The sequence below is a fragment of the Nerophis ophidion genome, linkage group LG18 (assembly GCF_033978795.1).
Source record: "Nerophis ophidion isolate RoL-2023_Sa linkage group LG18, RoL_Noph_v1.0, whole genome shotgun sequence".
NCBI lineage: Eukaryota > Metazoa > Chordata > Actinopteri > Syngnathiformes > Syngnathidae > Nerophis > Nerophis ophidion.
The window spans coordinates 5,466,078-5,485,787 of record NC_084628.1 but is presented as its reverse complement, the minus strand read 5'-3'; the positions used below and the strand labels follow the sequence as shown (position 1 = coordinate 5,485,787).

General features: G+C 44.3%; 1 protein-coding gene across 2 annotated transcripts in view; it reads right to left on the bottom strand.

The window, feature by feature from the left end:
• Positions 1-19,710, bottom strand: part of dscaml1 (Down syndrome cell adhesion molecule like 1) — a 426,233-nt gene that overhangs the window by 143,805 nt on the left and 262,718 nt on the right. For both annotated transcript variants that reach the window (XM_061878592.1, XM_061878593.1), the window contains exon 10: positions 4,955-5,233. In XM_061878592.1, the coding sequence (XP_061734576.1) occupies positions 4,955-5,233 (279 nt within the window). The remainder of the gene's footprint in view (positions 1-4,954; positions 5,234-19,710) is intronic.

Here is a 19,710-nt window from a genome sequence, read left to right as displayed (position 1 = left end):
CCAGCCACTTCGTCTAGCTCTTCCCGGGGGATCCCGAGGCGTTCCCAGGCCAGCCGGGAGACATAGTCTTCCCAACGTGTCCTGGGTCTTCCCCGTGGCCTCCTACCGGTTGGACGTGCCCTAAACACCTCCCTAGGGAGGCGTTCGGGTGGCATCCTGACCAGATGCCCGAACCACCTCATCTGGCTCCTCTCGATGTGAAGGAGCAGCGGCTTTACTTTGAGTTCCTCCCGGATGGCAGAGCTTCTCACCCTATCTCTAAGGGAGAGCCCCGGAAACTCATTTCGGCCGCTTGTACCCGTGATCTTATCCTTTCGGTCATGACCCAAAGCTCATGACCATAGGTGAGGATGGGAACGTAGATCGACCGGTAAATTGAGAGCTTTGCCTTCCGGCTCAGCTCCTTCTTCACCACAACAGATCGATACAACGTCCGCATTACTGAAGACGCCGCACCGATCCGCCTGTCGATCTCACGATCCACTCTTCCCTCACTCGTGAACAAGACTCCTAGGTACTTGAACTCCTCCACTTGGGGCAGGGTCTCCTCCCCAACCCGGAGATGGCATTCCACCCTTTTCCGGGCGAGAACCATGGACTCGGACTTGGAGGTGCTGATTCTCATTCCGGTCGCTTCACACTCGGCTGCGAACCGATCCAGCGAGAGCTGAAGATCCCGGTCAGATGAAGCCATCAGGACCACATCATCTGCAAAAAGCAGAGACCTAATCCTGCGGTCACCAAACCGGAACCCCTCAACGCCTTGACTGCGCCTAGAAATTCTGTCCATAAAAGTTATGAACAGAATCGGTGACAAAGGACAGCCTTGGCGGAGTCCAACCCTCACTGGAAATGTGTCCGACTTACTGCCAGCAATGCGGACCAAGCTCTGGCACTGATCGTACAGGGAGCGGACCGCCACAATAAGACAGTCCGATACCCCATACTCTCTGAGCACTCCCCACAGGACTTCCCGAGGGACACGGTCGAATGCCTTCTCCAAGTCCACAAAGCACATGTAGACTGGTTGGGCAAACTCCCATGCACCCTCAAGAACCCTGCCGAGAGTATAGAGCTGGTCCACAGTTCCACGTATATATATATATATATGTATATATATATATATATATACATACAGTTGTGATCAAAATTATTCAACCCCCACACAATTTTGGTGTTTATAGTCATATCAAATGAAGATGTGTCAAATAGACAACTTAAATTGTAACACTGTATTTTACAAAATACCAAAAAAAGGACATTTTTCTTAATATCTCATTGACAAAATGATTCAACCCCTTAGTTCCATGCATCTTTAGTACTTAGTAGAACACCCTTGGGCAGTAATGACATCCTTCAAACGTGCACACAAGCTTCTTGCAAGCATCTACAGGTATTTTAGCCCATTCCTCTTGGACAAAGGCCTCCAGTTCGTTCATATTCTTGGGCTTGCGTGCTGCAACTGCCTTCTTCAAGTCCCACCACAGCTTTTCTATAGGATGTAGGTCTGGCGACTGTGAAGGCCACTCCAGAGTCTTCCAGCCCTTCTTCTGCAACCACTCTGATGCTGATTTGGAGGTATGCTTGGGATCCTTGTCCTGTTGGAAGGTCCGACGTCTCCCAAGCCTCAGCTTCGTCACTGACTTCATGACATTTGGAGCTAATATATCCTGCTAGGAAATAGAATTCATAATGCCTTGAACGCGCTGGAGATTCCCGGTACCTGAGGCAGAGAAACAGCCCCAGAGCATGATTGACCCCCCACCATGCTTAACAGTAGGCAAGGTGTTCTTCTCTTTGTAAGCTTCATTTTTTCTCTCCTCCAGACATAACGTTGATTCATAGGCCCAAATAGTTCCAGTTTTGTCTCATCACTCCATAGAACAGTTTCCCAAAACATTTGGGGTGTGTCCAGATGATTTTAGACATACTGTAGTCTATTTTTCTTGTGCCTGGTAGTCAGAAGTGGGGTGCGCCTGGGAGTTCTGGCATGGAGGCCTTCATCTCGTATTGTCTGGGACGAAACCTGCGTTCCCCCCTCTGCAATGTCCTGTTGTAGTTCCTCAGCTGTTACCCGGGGGGTTTTCACCACTGTACGCACACAGCATCCTCTTTCTACCACGCCCAGGTAGTGTTTCCACTGTGCCTTTAGCTTTAAACTTGTGAATTATGCTCCCAACTGTGTCTCTTGGAATGTGTAATGTCTTTGCTATTTTCTTATATCCATATCCTTTCTTATGAAGAGAAATACCTTCCTCTCTTGACTTCTTTGACCACTCCCTGGACTTCACCATGTTGCAAATACACCATTGACCAATCTACAAGAAGCTGAGCGTCACAGTCTTTTTCAAATCAGTTTAGTTGTTGCTCGTTATGGTTCTAATCAGATCCACAGGTGTTTTCATTGAAAACACCTTATTCAAATTCTGTTCTTAAGAGTTATGATCTTCAACATTTAAGTCTCATCTTAAAACTCATCTGTATACTCTAGCCTTTAAATAGACCTCCTTTTTAGACCAGTTGATCTGCCGCTTCTTTTCTTTCTCCTATGTCCCCCCCTCCCTTGTGGAGGGGGTCCGGTCCGATGACCATGGATGAAGTACTGACTGTCCAGAGTCGAGACCCAGGATGGACCGCTCGTCGGGACCCAGGATGGACCGCTCGCCTGTATCGGTTGGGGACATCTCTACGCTGCTGATCCGCTTGAGATGGTTTCCTGTGGACGGGACTCTCACTGCTGTCTTGGAGCCACTATGGATTGAACTTTCACAGTATCATGTTAGACCCGCTCGACATCCATTGCTTTCGGTCCCCTAGAGGGGGGGGGTTGCCCACATCTGAGGTCCTCTCCAAGGTTTCTCATAGTCAGCATTGTCACTGGCGTCCCACTGGATGTGAATTCTCCCTGCCCACTGGGTGTGAGTTTTCCTTGCCCTTGTGTGGGTTCTTCCGAGGATGTTGTAGTCGTAATGATTTGTGCAGTCCTTTGAGACATTTGTGATTTGGGGCTATATAAATAAACATTGATTGATTGATTGATTGATTGATTGATTCAAGGGGTTGAATCATTTTGTCAACGAGATATTAAGAAAAATGTCCTTTTTTGGTATTTTGTAAAATACAGTGTTACAATTAAAGTTGCATTCGTCTATTTGACACATCTTTATTTGATATGACTATAAACAAAATACGAAATAAATGTCCAACTTGCTAAAACACCAAAATTGTGTGGGGGGGTTGAATAATTTTGATCACAACTGTATATAAACGCAATAAGTGTTCAACTTCGGCCTAAACCCTTTCGGTCTGCAACATTTTCAATTTATGAATGTAAAACTGTTTGTTTATTTTGTTATAACTAACTAAACTAAACCCAAACCAAGGACTGTTTTCACTGCTGGACTCTGGAAATAGGTTCCGCAGCCTCCATGGCAGAACTTCGAGGTCTTGAAACGGCTTCTTCCCTCAGATCATAAGACTCTTGAACGCATCATAATAATCCCCTCAATCCCCCCCCCCCCCCCCCCCCCCCCCAAAAAAAACGGATTAACTCACTGGAGGGACGGCGTGGCGCAGTGGTAGAGTGGCCGTGCGCAACCCGAAGGTCCCTGGTTCAAATCCCACCTAGTACCAACCTTGTCACGTCTGTTGTGTCCTGAGCAAGACACTTCACCCTTGCTCCTGATGGGTGCTGGTTGGCGCCTTGCATGGCAGCTCTCTCCATCAGTGTGTGAATGTGTGTGTGAATGTGGAAGTAGTGTCAAAGCGCTTTGAGTACCTTGAAGGTAGAAAAGCGCTATACAAGTACAACCCATCCATCCATCATCTTCCGCTTATCCGAGGTCGGGTCGCGGGGGCAGCAGCCTAAGCAGGGAAGCCCAGACTTCCCTATCTCCAGCCACTTCGTCTAGCTCTTCCCGGGGGATCCCGAGGCGTTCCCAGGCCAGCCGGGAGACATAGTCTTCCCAACGTGTCCTGGGTCTTCCCCGTGGCCTCCTACCAGCTGGACGTGCCCTAAACACATCCCTAGGGAGGCGTTCGGGTGGCATCCTGACCAGATGCCCGAACCACCTCATCTGGCTCCTCTCCATGTGAAGGAGCAGCGGCTTTACTTTGAGTTCCTCCCGGATGGCAGAGCTTCTCACCCTATCTCTAAGGGAGAGCCCCGCCACACGGCGGAGGAAACTCATTTGGGCCGCTTGTACCCGTGATCTTATCCTTTCGGTCATGACCCAAAGCTCATGACCATAGGTGAGGATGGGAACGTAGATCGACCGGTAAATTGAGAGCTTTGCCTTCCGGCTCAGCTCCTTCTTCACCACAACGGATCGGTACAACGTCCGCATTACTGAAGACGCCGCACCGATCCGCCTGTCGATCTCACGATCCACTCTTCCCTCACTCGTGAACAAGACTCCTAGGTACTTGAACTCCTCCACTTGGGGCAGGGTCTCCTCCCCAACCCGGAGATGGCAAGTACAACCCATTTATCATTTATATAAAGACAATATAACATAAAACCATAGATGTCGTAGTGGTTTGTGCAGCCCTTTGAGACACTAGTGATTTAGGGCTATATAAGTAAACATAGATTGATTGATTGAAATGGGGATGCATATGCAAAAGTGCAATATATTCATCTGTACATCATATATTTATTCATATCTGCACCTTATTGCTCTTTTATCCTGCACTACCATGAGCTAATGCAACAGAATTTGGTTCTTATCCGTACTGTAAAGTTCAAATTTGAATGATAATAAAAGGAAGTCTCCGTCTACCCGGTAAGTCTAATATCCAGGTATTATTTATTTAATATTGTCCTTTCCGTTCTTCGGTATTGATACTTTAGTGTTAATGATGTTGGAATTTGGCCTGGAATTTGATCTGCTCTTTTCTAATTTGAATTCCCCGTTTTGTAGTCATGACTCCTTCATGGCTGCGTCTTCCTCACCTGTGACTGTGAGCTGCCGCTCGGTGCTCACGGTGGCGGCGTCGTTGCTGGCGATGCAGGTGTAGTTGCCGTTGTGCTTGAGCGACACCTTGGAGATTTGCAGGGAGCTCATGAACTCCTTGGTGTCTATGGTGATGCCCGACGACGGCACGATCTCCTGGCCGTCCTTGCGCCACGTGATGCGTATGGGCATGTCGCCGGACGCCACCACGCAGGCGATGTACATCAGCTTGCCGATGGAGGTCGGCGGGAAGTCGAACGGCTGGATCAGCGGAGGAACTGGAGTGGGGGGAAACATTCATTTTATCCAAGTTATCACAAACACTTTGTGTTGAAATGAAGACCAAAAGCTGTCTTTGAAACCTATCAAGAAGAAGGCTTGTAAAACTCCAATTTTTAAGGGGGGGAAGCAACATGAAGGTGTTTGTTTCTTTCATGTATTGTAATTGTTTTGACCCAAGGACTACAAAGCGGAGAAAAGGCAGGATCTGCCCAAGTTCCAGACGACGTCTTTTTGAACCTCCTTTTTCAACTGTTTTACGAACCTCTTTTTGAACTGTTTTACAACTTTTTCTGTGAACTATTTACAATATTTTCTTTTGAACTGTTGTAACCAAAGGCCATGGCTGTTTACGACCTAGTCCCTTAGAAGCAGCTGTTGTCATGTGGTCAGAGAAAGTCCAAATAAAGGTGGAGGCGTAGAATCTTTTGGCAGAGCGTGATGACACTGTACAAGGGTACAAATGTACACGTTTCTCTTCAAATTGAGCCAAATTGAATTCTGTCTCGGTTTAATTCTTTGCTTCTTGTCTTGTTTAATACATGTCATCAGTGTTTGAACCTGACAATAAGTGATGGTAGTAATGATGAAAATAGAGCTGTGGTAGGTGTTTGTTTCTTTCATGTATTGTAATCAACAGAAAGATATTGTTTTAACCCAAGGACTACAAAGTGGAGGGAAGGCAGGATCTGCCCAAGTTCCAGATGACCTCTTTTTGAACCTCCTTATTCAACTGTTTTACAAACCTCCTTTTTCAACTGTTTTACGAACCTCATTTCGAACTGTTTTACAACTTTTTCTGTGAACTATTTACAATATTTTCTTTTGAACGGTTGTAACCAAAGGCCATGGCTGTTTACGACCTAGTCCTTTAGAAGCAGCTGCTGTCATGTGGTCAGAGAAAGTCCAAATAAAGGGGGAGGCGTATAATCTTTTGGCAGAGCGTGATGACACTGTACAAGGGTACAGATGTACACGTTTCTCCTCAAATTGAGCCAAATTGAATTCTGTCTTGGTTTAATTCTTTGCTTCTTGTCTTGTTTAATACATGTCATCAGTATTTGAACCTGACAAAAAGTGATGGTAGTAATGATGAAAATAGAGTTGTGGTAGGTGTTTGTTTCTTTCATGTATTGTAATCAACAGAAAGATTTTGTTTTAACCCAAGGACTACAAAGCGGAGGGAAAGCAGGATCTGCCCAAGTTCCAGATGACCTCTTTTTGAACCTCCTTATTCAACTGTTTTACAAACCTCCTTTTTCAACTGTTTTACGAACCTCATTTCGAACTGTTTTACAACTTTTTCTGTGAACTATTTACAATATTTTCTTTTGAACTGTTGTAACCAAAGGCCATGGCTGTTTACGACCTAGTCCCTTAGAAGCAGCTGCTGTCATGTGGTCAGAGAAAGTCCAAATAAAGGTGGAGGCGTACAATCTTTTGGCATAGCGTGATGACACTGTACAAGGGTACAGATGTACACGTTTCTCCTCAAATTGAGCCAAATTGAATTCTGTCTCGGTTTAATTCTTTGCTTCTTGTCTTGTTTAATACATGTCATCAGTGTTTGAACCTGACAATAAGTGATGGTAGTAATGATGAAAATAGAGCTGTGGTAGGTGTTTGTTTCTTTCATGTATTGTAATCAACAGAAAGATATTGTTTTAACCCAAGGACTACAAAGTGGAGGGAAAGCAGGATCTGCCCAAGTTCCAGATGACCTCTTTTTGAACCTCCTTATCCAACTGTTTTACGAACCTCTTTTTGAACTGTTTTACAACCTTTTCTGTTAACTGTTTATGACCTTTTCTTTTGAACTGTTGTAATCAGAGGCGATGGCTGTTTACGACCTAGTCCCTTAGAAGCAGCTGTTGTCATGTGGTCAGAGAAAGTCCAAATAAAGGGGGAGGCGTACAATCTTTTGGCAGAGCGTGATGACACTGTACAAGGGTACAGATGTACACGTTTCTCTTCAAATTGAGCCAAATTGAATTTTGTCTCGGTTAAATTCATTGCTTCTTGTCTTGTTTAATAGATGTCATCAGTGTTTGAACCTGACAATAAGTAATGGTAGGAATGATGAAAATAGAGCGGTGGTAGGTGTTTGTTTCTTTCATGTATTGTAATCAACAGAAAGATATTGTTTTAACCCAAGGACTACAAAGCGGAGGGAAGGCAGGATCTGCCCAAGTTCCAGACGACCTCTTTTTGAACCTCCTTATTTAACTGTTTTACAAACCTCTTTTTTGAACTGTTTTACGAACCTCTTTTTGAACTGTATTACAACTTTTTCTGTGAACTGTTTACAACATTTTCTTTTGAACTGTTGTAATCAAAGGCGATGGCTGTTTACGACCTAGTCCCTTAGAAGCAGCTGTTGTCATGTGGTCAGAGAAAGTCCAAATAAAGGGGGAGGCGTACAATCTTTTGGCATAGCGTGATGACACTGTACAAGGGTACAGATGTACACGTTTCTCCTCAAATTGAGCCAAATTGAATTCTGTCTTGGTTTAATTCTTTGCTTCTTGTCTTGTTTAATAGATGTCATCAGTGTTTGAACCTGACAATAAGTGATGGTAGTAATGATGAAAATAGAGCTGTGGTAGGTGTTTGTTTCTTTCATGTATTGTAATCAACAGAAAGATATTGTTTTAACCCAAGGACTACAAAGCGGAGGGAAGGCAGGATCTGCCCAAGTTCCAGACGACCTCTTTTTGAACCTCCTTATTTAACTGTTTTACAAACCTCTTTTTTGAACTGTTTTAGGAACCTCTTTTTGAACTGTTTTACAACCTTTTCCGTGAACTGTTTACGACCTTTTCTTTTGAATTGTTGTAACCAAAGGCCATGGCTGTTTACGACCTAGTCCCTTAGAAGCAGCTGTTGTCATGTGGTCAGAGAAAGTCCAAATAAAGGGGGAGGCGTACAATCTTTTGGCAGAGCGTGATGACACTGTACAAGGGTACAGATGTACACGTTTCTCCTCAAATTGAGCCAAATTGAATTCTGTCTCGGTTTAATTCTTTGCTTCTTGTCTTTTTTAATAGATGTCATCAGTGTTTGAACCTGACACAAAATGATGGTAGTAATGATGAAAATAGAGCGGTGGTAGGTGTTTGTTTCTTTCATGTATTGTAATCAACAGAAAGATATTGTTTTAACCCAAGGACTACAAAGCGGAGGGAAGGCAGGATCTGCCCAAGTTCCAGACGACCTCTTTGTGAACCTCCTTTTTCAACTGTTTTACGAACCTCTTTTTGAACTGTTTTACAACCTTTTCCGTGAACTGTTTACGACCTTTTCTTTTGAACTGTTGTAACCAAAGGCCATGGCTGTTTACGACCTAGTCCCTTAGAAGCAGCTGCTGTCATGTGGTCAGAGAAAGTCCAAATAAAGGGGGAGGCGTATAATCTTTTGGCATAGCGTGATGACACTGTACAAGGGTACAGATGTACACGTTTCTCCTCAAATTGAGCCAAATTGAATTCTGTCTTGGTTTAATTCTTTGCTTCTTGTCTTGTTTAATAGATGTCATCAGTGTTTGAACCTGACAAAAAGTGAAGGTAGTAATGATGAAAATAGAGCGGTGGTAGGTGTTTGTTTCTTTCATGTATTGTAATCAACAGAAATATATTGTTTTAACCCAAGGACTACAAAGCGGAGGGAAGGCAGGATCTGCCCAAGTTCTAGATGACCTCTTTTTGAACGTCCTTATTCAACTGTTTTACAAACCTCCTTTTTCAACTGTTTTACGAACCTCATTTCAAACTGTTTTACAACTTTTTCTGTGAACTATTTACAATATTTTCTTTTGAACGGTTGTAACCAAAGGCCATGGCTGTTTACGACCTAGTCCTTTAGAAGCAGCTGTTGTCATGTGGTCAGAGAAAGTCCAAATAAAGGGGGAGGCGTACAATCTTTTGGCAGAGCGTGATGACACTGTACAAGGGTACAGATGTACACGTTTCTCCTCAAATTGAGCCAAATTGAATTCTGTCTCGGTTTAATTCTTTGCTTCTTGTCTTGTTTAATAGATGTCATCAGTGTTTGAACCTGACAAAAAGTGATGGTAGTAATGATGAAAATAGAGCGGTGGTAGGTGTTTGTTTCTTTCATGTATTGTAATCAACAGAAAGATATTGTTTTAACCCAAGGACTACAAAGCGGAGGGAAAGCAGGATCTGCCCAAGTTCCAGATGACCTCTTTTTGAACCTCCTTTTTCAACTGTTTTACGAACCTCATTTTGAACTGTTTTACAACTTTTTCTGTGAACTATTTACAATATTTTCTTTTGAACTGTTGTAACCAAAGGCCATGGCTGTTTACGACCTAGTCCCTTAGAAGCAGCTGCTGTCATGTGGTCAGAGAAAGTCCAAATAAAGGGGGAGGCGTAGAATCTTTTGGCAGAGCGTGATGACACTGTACAAGGGTACAGATGTACACGTTTCTCCTCAAATTGAGCCAAATTGAATTCTGTCTCGGTTTAATTCTTTGCTTCTTGTCTTTTTTAATAGATGTCATCAGTGTTTGAACCTGACAATAAGTGATGGTAGTAATGATGAAAATAGAGCTGTGGTAGGTGTTTGTTTCTTTCATGTATTGTAATCAACAGAAAGATATTGTTTTAACCCAAGGACTACAAAGTGGAGGGAAGGCAGGATCTGCCCAAGTTCCAGACGACCTCTTTTTGAACCTCCTTATTCAACTGTTTTACAAACCTCTTTTTTGAACTGTTTTACGAACCTCTTTTTGAACTGTTTTACAACCTTTTCTGTGAACTGTTTATGACCTTTTCTTTTGAACTGTTGTAACCAAAGGCGATGGCTGTTTACGACCTAGTCCCTTAGAAGCAGCTGTTGTCATGTGGTCAGAGAAAGTCCAAATAAAGGGGGAGGCGTACAATCTTTTGGCAGAGCATGATGACACTGTACAAGGGTACAGATGTACACGTTTCTCCTCAAATTGAGCCAAATTGAATTCTGTCTCGGTTTAATTCTTTGCTTCTTGTCTTGTTTAATAGATGTCATCAGTGTTTGAACCTGACAAAAAGTGATGGTAGTAATGATGAAAATAGAGCGGTGGTAGGTGTTTGTTTCTTTCATGTATTGTAATCAACAGAAAGATATTGTTTTAACCCAAGGACTACAAAGCGGAGAGAAGGCAGAATCTGCCCAAGTTCCAGACGACCTCTTTGTGAACCTCCTTATCCAACTGTTTTACGAACCTCTTTTTGAACTGTTTTACAACCTTTTCTGTGAACTGTTTATGACCTTTTCTTTTGAACTGTTGTAATCAAAGGCCATGGCTGTTTACGACCTAGTCCCTTAGAAGCAGCTGTTGTCATGTGGTCAGAGAAAGTCCAAATAAAGGGGGAGGCGTACAATCTTTTGGCAGAGCGTGATGACACTGTACAAGGGTACGGATGTACACGTTTCTCCTCAAATTGAGCCAAATTGAATTCTGTCTCGGTTTAATTCTTTGCTTCTTGTCTTTTTTAATAGATGTCATCAGTGTTTGAACCTGACAAAAAGTGATGGTAGTAATGATGAAAATAGAGCGGTGGTAGGTGTTTGTTTCTTTCATGTATTGTAATCAACAGAAAGATATTGTTTTAACCCAAGGACTACAAAGCGGAGAAAAGGCAGGATCTGCCCAAGTTCCAGACGACCTCTTTGTGAACCTCCTTATCCAACTGTTTTACGAACCTCTTTTTGAACTGTTTTACAACCTTTTCCGTGAACTGTTTACGACCTTTTCTTTTGAATTGTTGTAACCAAAGGCCATGGCTGTTTACGACCTAGTCCCTTAGAAGCAGCTGTTGTCATGTGGTCAGAGAAAGTCCAAATAAAGGTGGAGGCGTACAATCTTTTGGCAGAGCGTGATGACACTGTACAAGGGTACAGATGTACACGTTTCTCCTCAAATTGAGCCAAATTGAATTCTGTCTCGGTTTAATTCTTTGCTTCTTGTCTTGTTTAATAGATGTCATCAGTGTTTGAACCTGACAAAAAGTGATGGTAGTGATGATGAAAATAGAGCGGGTGGTAGGTGTTTGTTTCTTTCATGTATTGTAATCAACAGAAATATATTGTTTTAACCCAAGAACTACAAAGCGGAGGGAAGGCAGGATCTGCCCAAGTTCCAGACGACCTCTTTGTGAACCTCCTTATCCAACTGTTTTACGAACCTCTTTTTGAACTGTTTTACAACCTTTTCTGTGAACTGTTTATGACCTTTTCTTTTGAACTGTTGTAATCAAAGGCCATGGCTGTTTACGACCTAGTCCCTTAGAAGCAGCTGTTGTCATGTGGTCAGAGAAAGTCCAAATAAAGGGGGAGGCGTATAATCTTTTGGCATAGCATGATGACACTGTACAAGGGTACAGATGTACACGTTTCTCCTCAAATTGAGCCAAATTGAATTCTGTCTCGGTTTAATTCTTTGCTTCTTGTCTTGTTTAATAGATGTCATCATTGTTTGAACCTGACAAAAAGTGATGGTAGTAATGATGAAAATAGAGCGGTGGTAGGTGTTTGTTTCTTTCATGTATTGTAATCAACAGAAAGATATTGTTTTAACCCAAGGACTACAAAGTGGAGGGAAGGCAGGATCTGCCCAAGTTCCAGACGACCTCTTTGTGAACCTCCTTATCCAACTGTTTTACGAACCTCTTTTTGAACTGTTTTACAACCTTTTCTGTGAACTGTTTATGACCTTTTCTTTTGAACTGTTGTAACCAAAGGCCATGGCTGTTTACGACCTAGTCCCTTAGAAGCAGCTGCTGTCATGTGGTCAGAGAAAGTCCAAATAAAGGGGGAGGCGTATAATCTTTTGGCAGAGCGTGATGACACTGTACAAGGGTACAGATGTACACGTTTCTCCTCAAATTGAGCCAAATTGAATTCTGTCTTGGTTTAATTCTTTGCTTCTTGTCTTGTTTAATAGATGTCATCAGTGTTTGAACCTGACAAAAAGTGATGGTAGTAATGATGAAAATAGAGCGGTGGTAGGTGTTTGTTTCTTTCATGTATTGTAATCAACAGAAATATATTGTTTTAACCCAAGGACTACAAAGCGGAGGGAAAGCAGGATCTGCCCAAGTTCCAGACGACCTCTTTTTGAACCTCCTTATTTAACTGTTTTACAAACCTCTTTTTTGAACTGTTTTAGGAACCTCTTTTTGAACTGTTTTACAACTTTTTCTGTGAATTGTTTACAACATTTTCTTTTGAACTGTTGTAATCAAAGGCCATGGCTGTTTACGACCTAGTCCCTTAGAAGCAGCTGTTGTCATGTGGTCAGAGAAAGTCCAAATAAAGGGGGAGGCGTACAATCTTTTGGCAGAGCGTGATGACACTGTACAAGGGTACAGATGTACACGTTTCTCCTCAAATTGAGCCAAATTGAATTCTGTCTCGGTTTAATTCTTTGCTTCTTGTCTTGTTTAATAGATGTCATCAGTGTTTGAACCTGACACAAAATGATGGTAGTAATGATGAAAATAGAGCTGTGGTAGGTGTTTGTTTCTTTCATGTATTGTAATCAACAGAAAGATATTGTTTTAACCCAAGGACTACAAAGTGGAGGGAAGGCAGGATCTGCCCAAGTTCCAGACGACCTCTTTTTGAACCTCCTTATTCAACTGTTTTACAAACCTCTTTTTTGAACTGTTTTACGAACCTCTTTTTGAACTGTATTACAACTTTTTCTGTGAACTGTTTACAACATTTTCTTTTGAACTGTTGTAATCAAAGGTGATGGCTGTTTACGACCCAGTCCCTTAGAAGCAGCTGTTGTCATGTGGTCAGAGAAGGTCCAAATAAAGGTGGTGGCGTACAATCTTTTGGCAGAGCGATATTACACTGTACAAGGGTACAGATGTACACGTTTCTCTTCAAATTGAGCCAAATTGAATTTTGTCTCGGTTAAATTCATTGCTTCTTGTCTTGTTTAATAGATGTCATCAGTGTTTGAACCTGACAATAAGTGATGGTAGGAATGTTGAAAATAGAGCGGTGGTAGAGAAAATGCAAGGACAGGCAAGAGGGTGAAATAAAGGGTAGGAGAGTTAGAGAAGACATGCAAGGCATGTATTGGAAATAAAAAGGAAGACCGTCAAACAGTTTGATGGTTGTTTAAATGAGCAGGGTGAGTAAAAGGTGAAGACAGAGATCCAAAGTCAGATATCAATAAGTTAAGGATAGAGTAAAGAGAGGATGGGAAGACAGTACATAGGGAGAGAGGAGACATGCCGATTTGAAGATGTGAGGGCATTGAAAGGACACGAGGTGGAGAGTCAGCAAGGAGAGAAAGACAACAGAAACAACATTTCACGACCAAACAAAGTGAAGCCAAACCATTTCAACCTGCCTATCTTGCAGTGCAAAAAGTCAGTGTTAAAAAACAAGAAAACAAATTACAAAAATTAGGGGTACTTTATTTAAATTAAGCAAAATTATCTACCAATAGAACAAGACAACTTGGCTTGTCAAGATATGAGACCTTTTAGCTCAATATGTTGAAAAATATTCTTAAATTAAGTAAACGTTTGTGCCATTATCTTGACATAATGATATGCACTCGGCATTACATTTCTTAGAACCAGCAAACTTTTACTAAAAACTAATTTATTGTTCTTAATGGAAAAGCAACAAGGCAACGGCTTGTTACTCTCGGGGTCTAAAAGCCGCTCAGGCAAATCACATTGTCTAAAAATGCATTTTTCCAACATCAACATGACATCATCGCGCCAAGAGCATGCTCGTTCAGTCGATTAGTGCGCATACACACAGCCCGGCCTACGGCCAAACATTTTTTAATTGCAATTTGGAAGAATTCATCTGAATGTGCATGAACCTTTTCTGTACAAAATTGATAGAAATGTCACATGTTGAATGTTTAAATATTAACTGTCCGTTTACTTTCTGTGCCAACTGTACTACTTTATGAGTACATGTTTCTACTGTTTCATTGAAAATAAAAAAGCAAAGTGTCATGAAGAGGGGTTTTTCGCAACTTACTGCGAGGTTTGTTCTTTCAGGATGCAAACGGACTATTAAGGACAAAGGTAGAAGGTAGGAACATATTTAATTATTCACCAACACTCAACGAAGTACAAAAAACAGATAACAACTCAAAGGCAAGCGTGCCTATCGTACGCGGAAGCTAAGGCAAAAAACATACAACATGAAACTATAGACATGAAAACAACTAACCAAACTATGGCATAGAACAAACAAAACTTACTGTGGCATGAAACTAATAACTAGCGAAACTTGGAATCGGACATGGAACGAGCAACATTAACTATGGTATCACATGACAACAAGCAATGACGCGGAGCCCGACTGACTGGCAAAGACAGGCTTAAATAAGGGTCTTGATTAGAAACAGGTGTACGGTCCGAACACCAGAGGCAGGTGAAAATCATAAGTCGGCATGGTAACCAAATAAAACAAAGGAGCGCAAACAGTAACTAAAAGAGTGCCAAAAGGAACAAGAAATATCCATCCATCCATTTCCTACCGCTTATTCCCTTTACCACAGATCATGACACAAAGTCCATTTGGCTGTGAAGTGAAATGAATTATATTTATATAGCGCTTTTCTTGAGTGACTCAAAGCGCTTTACATAGTGAAACCCAATATCTAAGTTACATTTGAACCAGTGTGGGTGGCACTGGGAGCAGGTGGGTAAAGTGTCTTGCTCAAGGACACAACGTCAGTGACTAGGATGGCGGAAGCGGGAATCGAACTGCAACCCTCAAGTTGCTGGCACGGCCACTCTACCAACCGAGCTATGCCCCCCCTGTCATCTGTTTTAATTAAGAGCCAAAATTGTGTCAAAGTCATTATTTTTTTTTCATGCTTGAAATAAGAAATTATTCCATCCATCCATCTATCTTCTTCCGCTTATCCGGGGTTGGGTCGCGGGGGCAGCAGCCTAAGCAGGGAAGCCCAGACTTCCATCTTCCCAGCCACTTCGACCAACTCTTCCTGGGAGACCCCGAAAAGTTCTCAGGCCAGCCGGGAGACATAGTCTTCCCAACGTGTCCTGGGTCTTCCCCGTGGCCTCCTACTGGTTGGACGTGCCCTAAACACCTCCCTAGGGAGGCGTTCGGGTGGCATCCTGACCAGATGCCCGAACCACCTCATCTGGCTCCTCTCCATGTGGAGGAGCAGCGGCTTTACTTTGAGTTCCTCCCGGATGGCAGAGCTTCTCACCCTATCTCTAAGGGAGAGCCCCACCACACGGCGGAGGAAACTCATTTCGGCCGCTTGTGCCCATGATCTTATCCTTTCGGTCATAACCCAAAGCTCATGACCATAGGTGAGGATGGGAACGTAGATCGACCGGTAAATTGAGAGCTTTGCCTTCCGGCTCAGATCCTTCTTCACCACAACGGATCGGTACAACGTCTGCATTACTGAAGACGCCGCACCGATCCGCCTGTCGATCTTGCGATCCACTCTTCCCCCACTCGTGAACAAGACTCCTAGGTACTTGAACTCCTCCACTTGAGGCAGGGTTTCCTCCCCAACCCGGAAATGGCACTCCACCCTTTTCCGGGCGAGAACCATGGACTCGGAGGAGCTGATTCTCATCGCGGTCGCTTCACACTCGACTGCGAACCGATCCAGTGAGAGCTGAAGGTTCTGGCCAGATGAAGCCATCAGGACCACATCATCTGCTAATCCTGCGGCCACAAAACCGGAACCCCTCAACGCCTTGACTGCGCCTAGAAATTCTGTCCATAAAAGTTATGAACAGAATCGTTGACAAAAGGCAGCCTTGGTGGAGTCCAACCCTCACCGGAAACGTGTCCGACTTATTTCCGGCAATGCGGACCAAGCTCTGGCATTGATCATACAGGGATCGGACCGCCACAATAAGACAGTCCGGTACCCCATACTCTCTGAGCACTCCCCACAGGACTTCCCGAGGGACACGGTCGAATGCCTTCTCCAAGTCCACAAAGCACATGTAGACTGGTTGGGCAAACTCCCATGCACCCTCAAGAACCCTGCCGAGAGTATAGAGCTGGTCCACAGTTCCACGACCAGGACGAAAACCACACTGTTCCTCCTGAATCCGAGGTTCGACTATCCGGCGTAGCCTCCTCTCCAGTACACCTGAATAAACCTTACCGGGAAGGCTGAGGAGTGTGATCCCACGATAGTTGGAACACACCCTCCGGTTCCCCTTCTTAGAGACAGGAACCAACACCCCGGTCTGCCAATCCAGAGGTACCGCCCCCGCTATACTTTTAAAAAGTAGTTTTATACTTGTGTTGATGACACAGCTTTGCAACAGTTGATATTCTAGTTTCAAGCATGTTTTACTCAATATAGGTCATCAAATCTCAGCAACAAGCTGTAATATCTTACTGAGATCATTTAGGACCAAAACCCTTAAATTAAGTAAAACTGTCTAACATAAAATCTGCTTAGTGAGAAGAATTATCTTATCAGACAGAAAATAAGCAAATGTCACCTTTATTCGACATATTCAATCTTACTTAGATTTCAGTTTTTGCAGTGTGCCCGCTTGCCGTTACGCCCGTATCCCCCCCCCCCCCCGCCAGCTTCGCCACTCCAACCGGCCCTGCCGTGATGAGGCCAGCCCATAATAGCTGCTCTAATTAGAGCGCCATCCGCAGGGGGAGAATGTTGTTGCCATGGAGACCGATGGAGGTGATTCAGAGTTGGGGAGGGTGGTGGTGGTGGTGGTGGTGATGATGGTGGGGGTTACAGCTGAGACATCTGGGGGATTTAATCTGGACCTCATTAAAATGCATCTAATTAAATCAGAGACATGACGAGCACACATTGACACGCGCCGACCGCACCCGGGCCAGACGCACAATGCGCCTTTATTTCCAAGTAAGGAAACACGTCGGCAAAAATCCCTCCGCAGTCCTGTTTGATAGTACTCGGGATCTGTGGAATTGCTGGTTGCAATAGTGTAACACGGCCCACTCCGCCCCTTAATCAGGGGTCATTAGGGACAAGGCACACATCTTTATCCTCCTGCTTCGCTTACGAGCTTTGAAATCGTTTGTTATTCTCTTAGGCTGCGTTCGCACTTGTAGTTCCGATCCGTGGTCCGGACCCAAAAATAAACAAATGTACTATTAAGGTCAGAGATGTCCGATATTATTGGCTGATTAATGCTTTAAAACGTAATATCGGAACGTATCAGTATCAGTAATGAGAATCACCACCTCCAAGTCCGAGTCCATGGTTCTCGCCCGGAAAAGGGTGGAGTGCCATCTCCGGGTTGGGGAGGAGACCCTGCCCCAAGTGGAGGAGTTCAAGTACCTAGGAGTCTTGTTCACGAGTGAGGGAAGAGTGGATCGTGAGATCGACAGGCGGATCGGTGCGCCGTCTTCAGTAATGCGGACGTTGTACCGATCCGTTGTGGTGAAGAAGGAGCTGAGCCGGAAGGCAAAGCTCTAAATTTACCGGTCGATCTACGTTCCCATCCTCACCTATGGTCATGAGCTTTGGGTCATGACCGAAAGGATAAGATCACGGGTACAAGCGGCCTAAATGAGTTTGGGTCTCTCCCTTAGAGATAGGGTGAGAAGCTCTGCCATCCGGGAGGAGCTCAAAGTAAAGCCGCTGCTCCTTCACATGGAGAGGAGCCAGATGAGGTGGTTCGGGCATCTGGTCAGGATGCCACCCGAACGCCTCCCGAGGGAGGTGTTTAGGGCACGTCCAACCGGTAGGAGGCCACGGGGAAGACCCAGGACACGTTGGGAAGACTATGTCTCCCGGCTGGCCTGGGAACGCCTCGGGATCCCCCGGGAAGAGCTAGACAAAGTGGCTGGGGAGAGGGAAGTCTGGGTTTCCCTGCTTAGGCTGTTGCCCCCACGACCCGACCTCGGATAAGCAGAAGATGATGGATGGATGCTTTAAAACGTAATATCGGAACGTATCAGTATCAGTAATGAGAATCACCACCTCCAAGTCCGAGTCCATGGTTCTCGCCCGGAAAAGGGTGGAGTGCCATCTCCGGGTTGGGGAGGAGACCCTGCCCCAAGTGGAGGAGTTCAAGTACCTAGGAGTCTTGTTCACGAGTGGGGGAAGAGTGGATCGTAAGACCCAGGACACGTTGGGAAGACTATGTCTCCCGGCTGGCCTGGGAACGCCTCAGGATCCCCGGGAAGAGCTAGACGAAGTGGCTGGGGAGAGGGAAGTCTGGGTTTCCCTGCTTAGGCTGCTGCCCCGCGACCCGACCTCGGATAAGCGGAAGAAGATGGATGGATGGATGGATCAGTATCAGTTTCAAAATTATCGGTGTCGGTTTCAAGAAGTAAAATGTATGACTTTTTAAAACGCCGCTGTCTACACGGACGTAGGGAGGAGTACAGAGCGCCAATAAACCTTAAAGGCACTGCTTTTGCGTGCCGGCCCAGTCACATGATATCTACGGCTTTTACACACACAAGTGAATCCAATGCATACTTGGTCAACAGCCCTACATGTCACACTTAGGGTGGCCGTATAAACAACTTTAACACTGTTACAAATATGCGCCGCACTGTGAACCCACACCAAACAAGAATGACAAACACATTTCGTAAGAACATCCGCACCGTAACACAACAGAACAAATACCCAGAACCCCTTGCAGCACTTACTCTACCAGGACGCTACAATATACACAGAGTCCTGACCTGAACCCGTAGAACACCTTTGGGATGAATTAGAAAAGGAGACTGGGAGCCAAGCCCTCTCGACCAACATCAGTGTGTTTCCTCACCAATGCTCTTTTGGAAGAATGGTGGAAAATTCCTCTAAACACACTCCGCAACCTTGTGGACAGCCTTCCCAGAAGAGTTGAAGCTGTAATAGCTGCAAAATGTAGCCCGACATCTTATTGAACCCTATGGGTTAGGAATGGGAAGGCATTTCAAGTTCATATGTGAGCCAAGGCAGGTGGCCAGGTACTTTTGGCAATATAGTGTATGTTGAGTAAGAAGGACCACCAAGACAGAATAGCAATATTACCAAGTTTTACTAAAGCTTTAGGAGACCAGTCCTTACAAATGCGGTAATAGTAGAATCAAGAAGCGGTCTAAAAATCAAACGGAAAAGTCAGCTTATTTAGTACGAAAACAGCCTCCTCCCGTCCAGAAAGAAATACAGGCTTTTTGTTCTAAACTGACAAGGCCCCCTCCACAAAAAGGGAGTACATTATACTCCCAATAAACACTCCAGCGCCTTCAAGGTGAAACACAGAGTTTACTAACGAACAAAAAGCACAAAGTGTACACATAGGGAAATATTAGCTGCTTTAAACATGACTATTCATCCATCCATCTTCTTCTTCTGCTTATCCGAGGTCGGGTCGCGGGGGCAGCAGCCTAAGCAGGGAAGCCCAGACTTCCATCTCCCCAGCCATTTAGTCCAGCTCTTTACGGGGGATCCCGAGGTGTTCCCAGGCCAGCCGGGAGACATAGTCTTCCC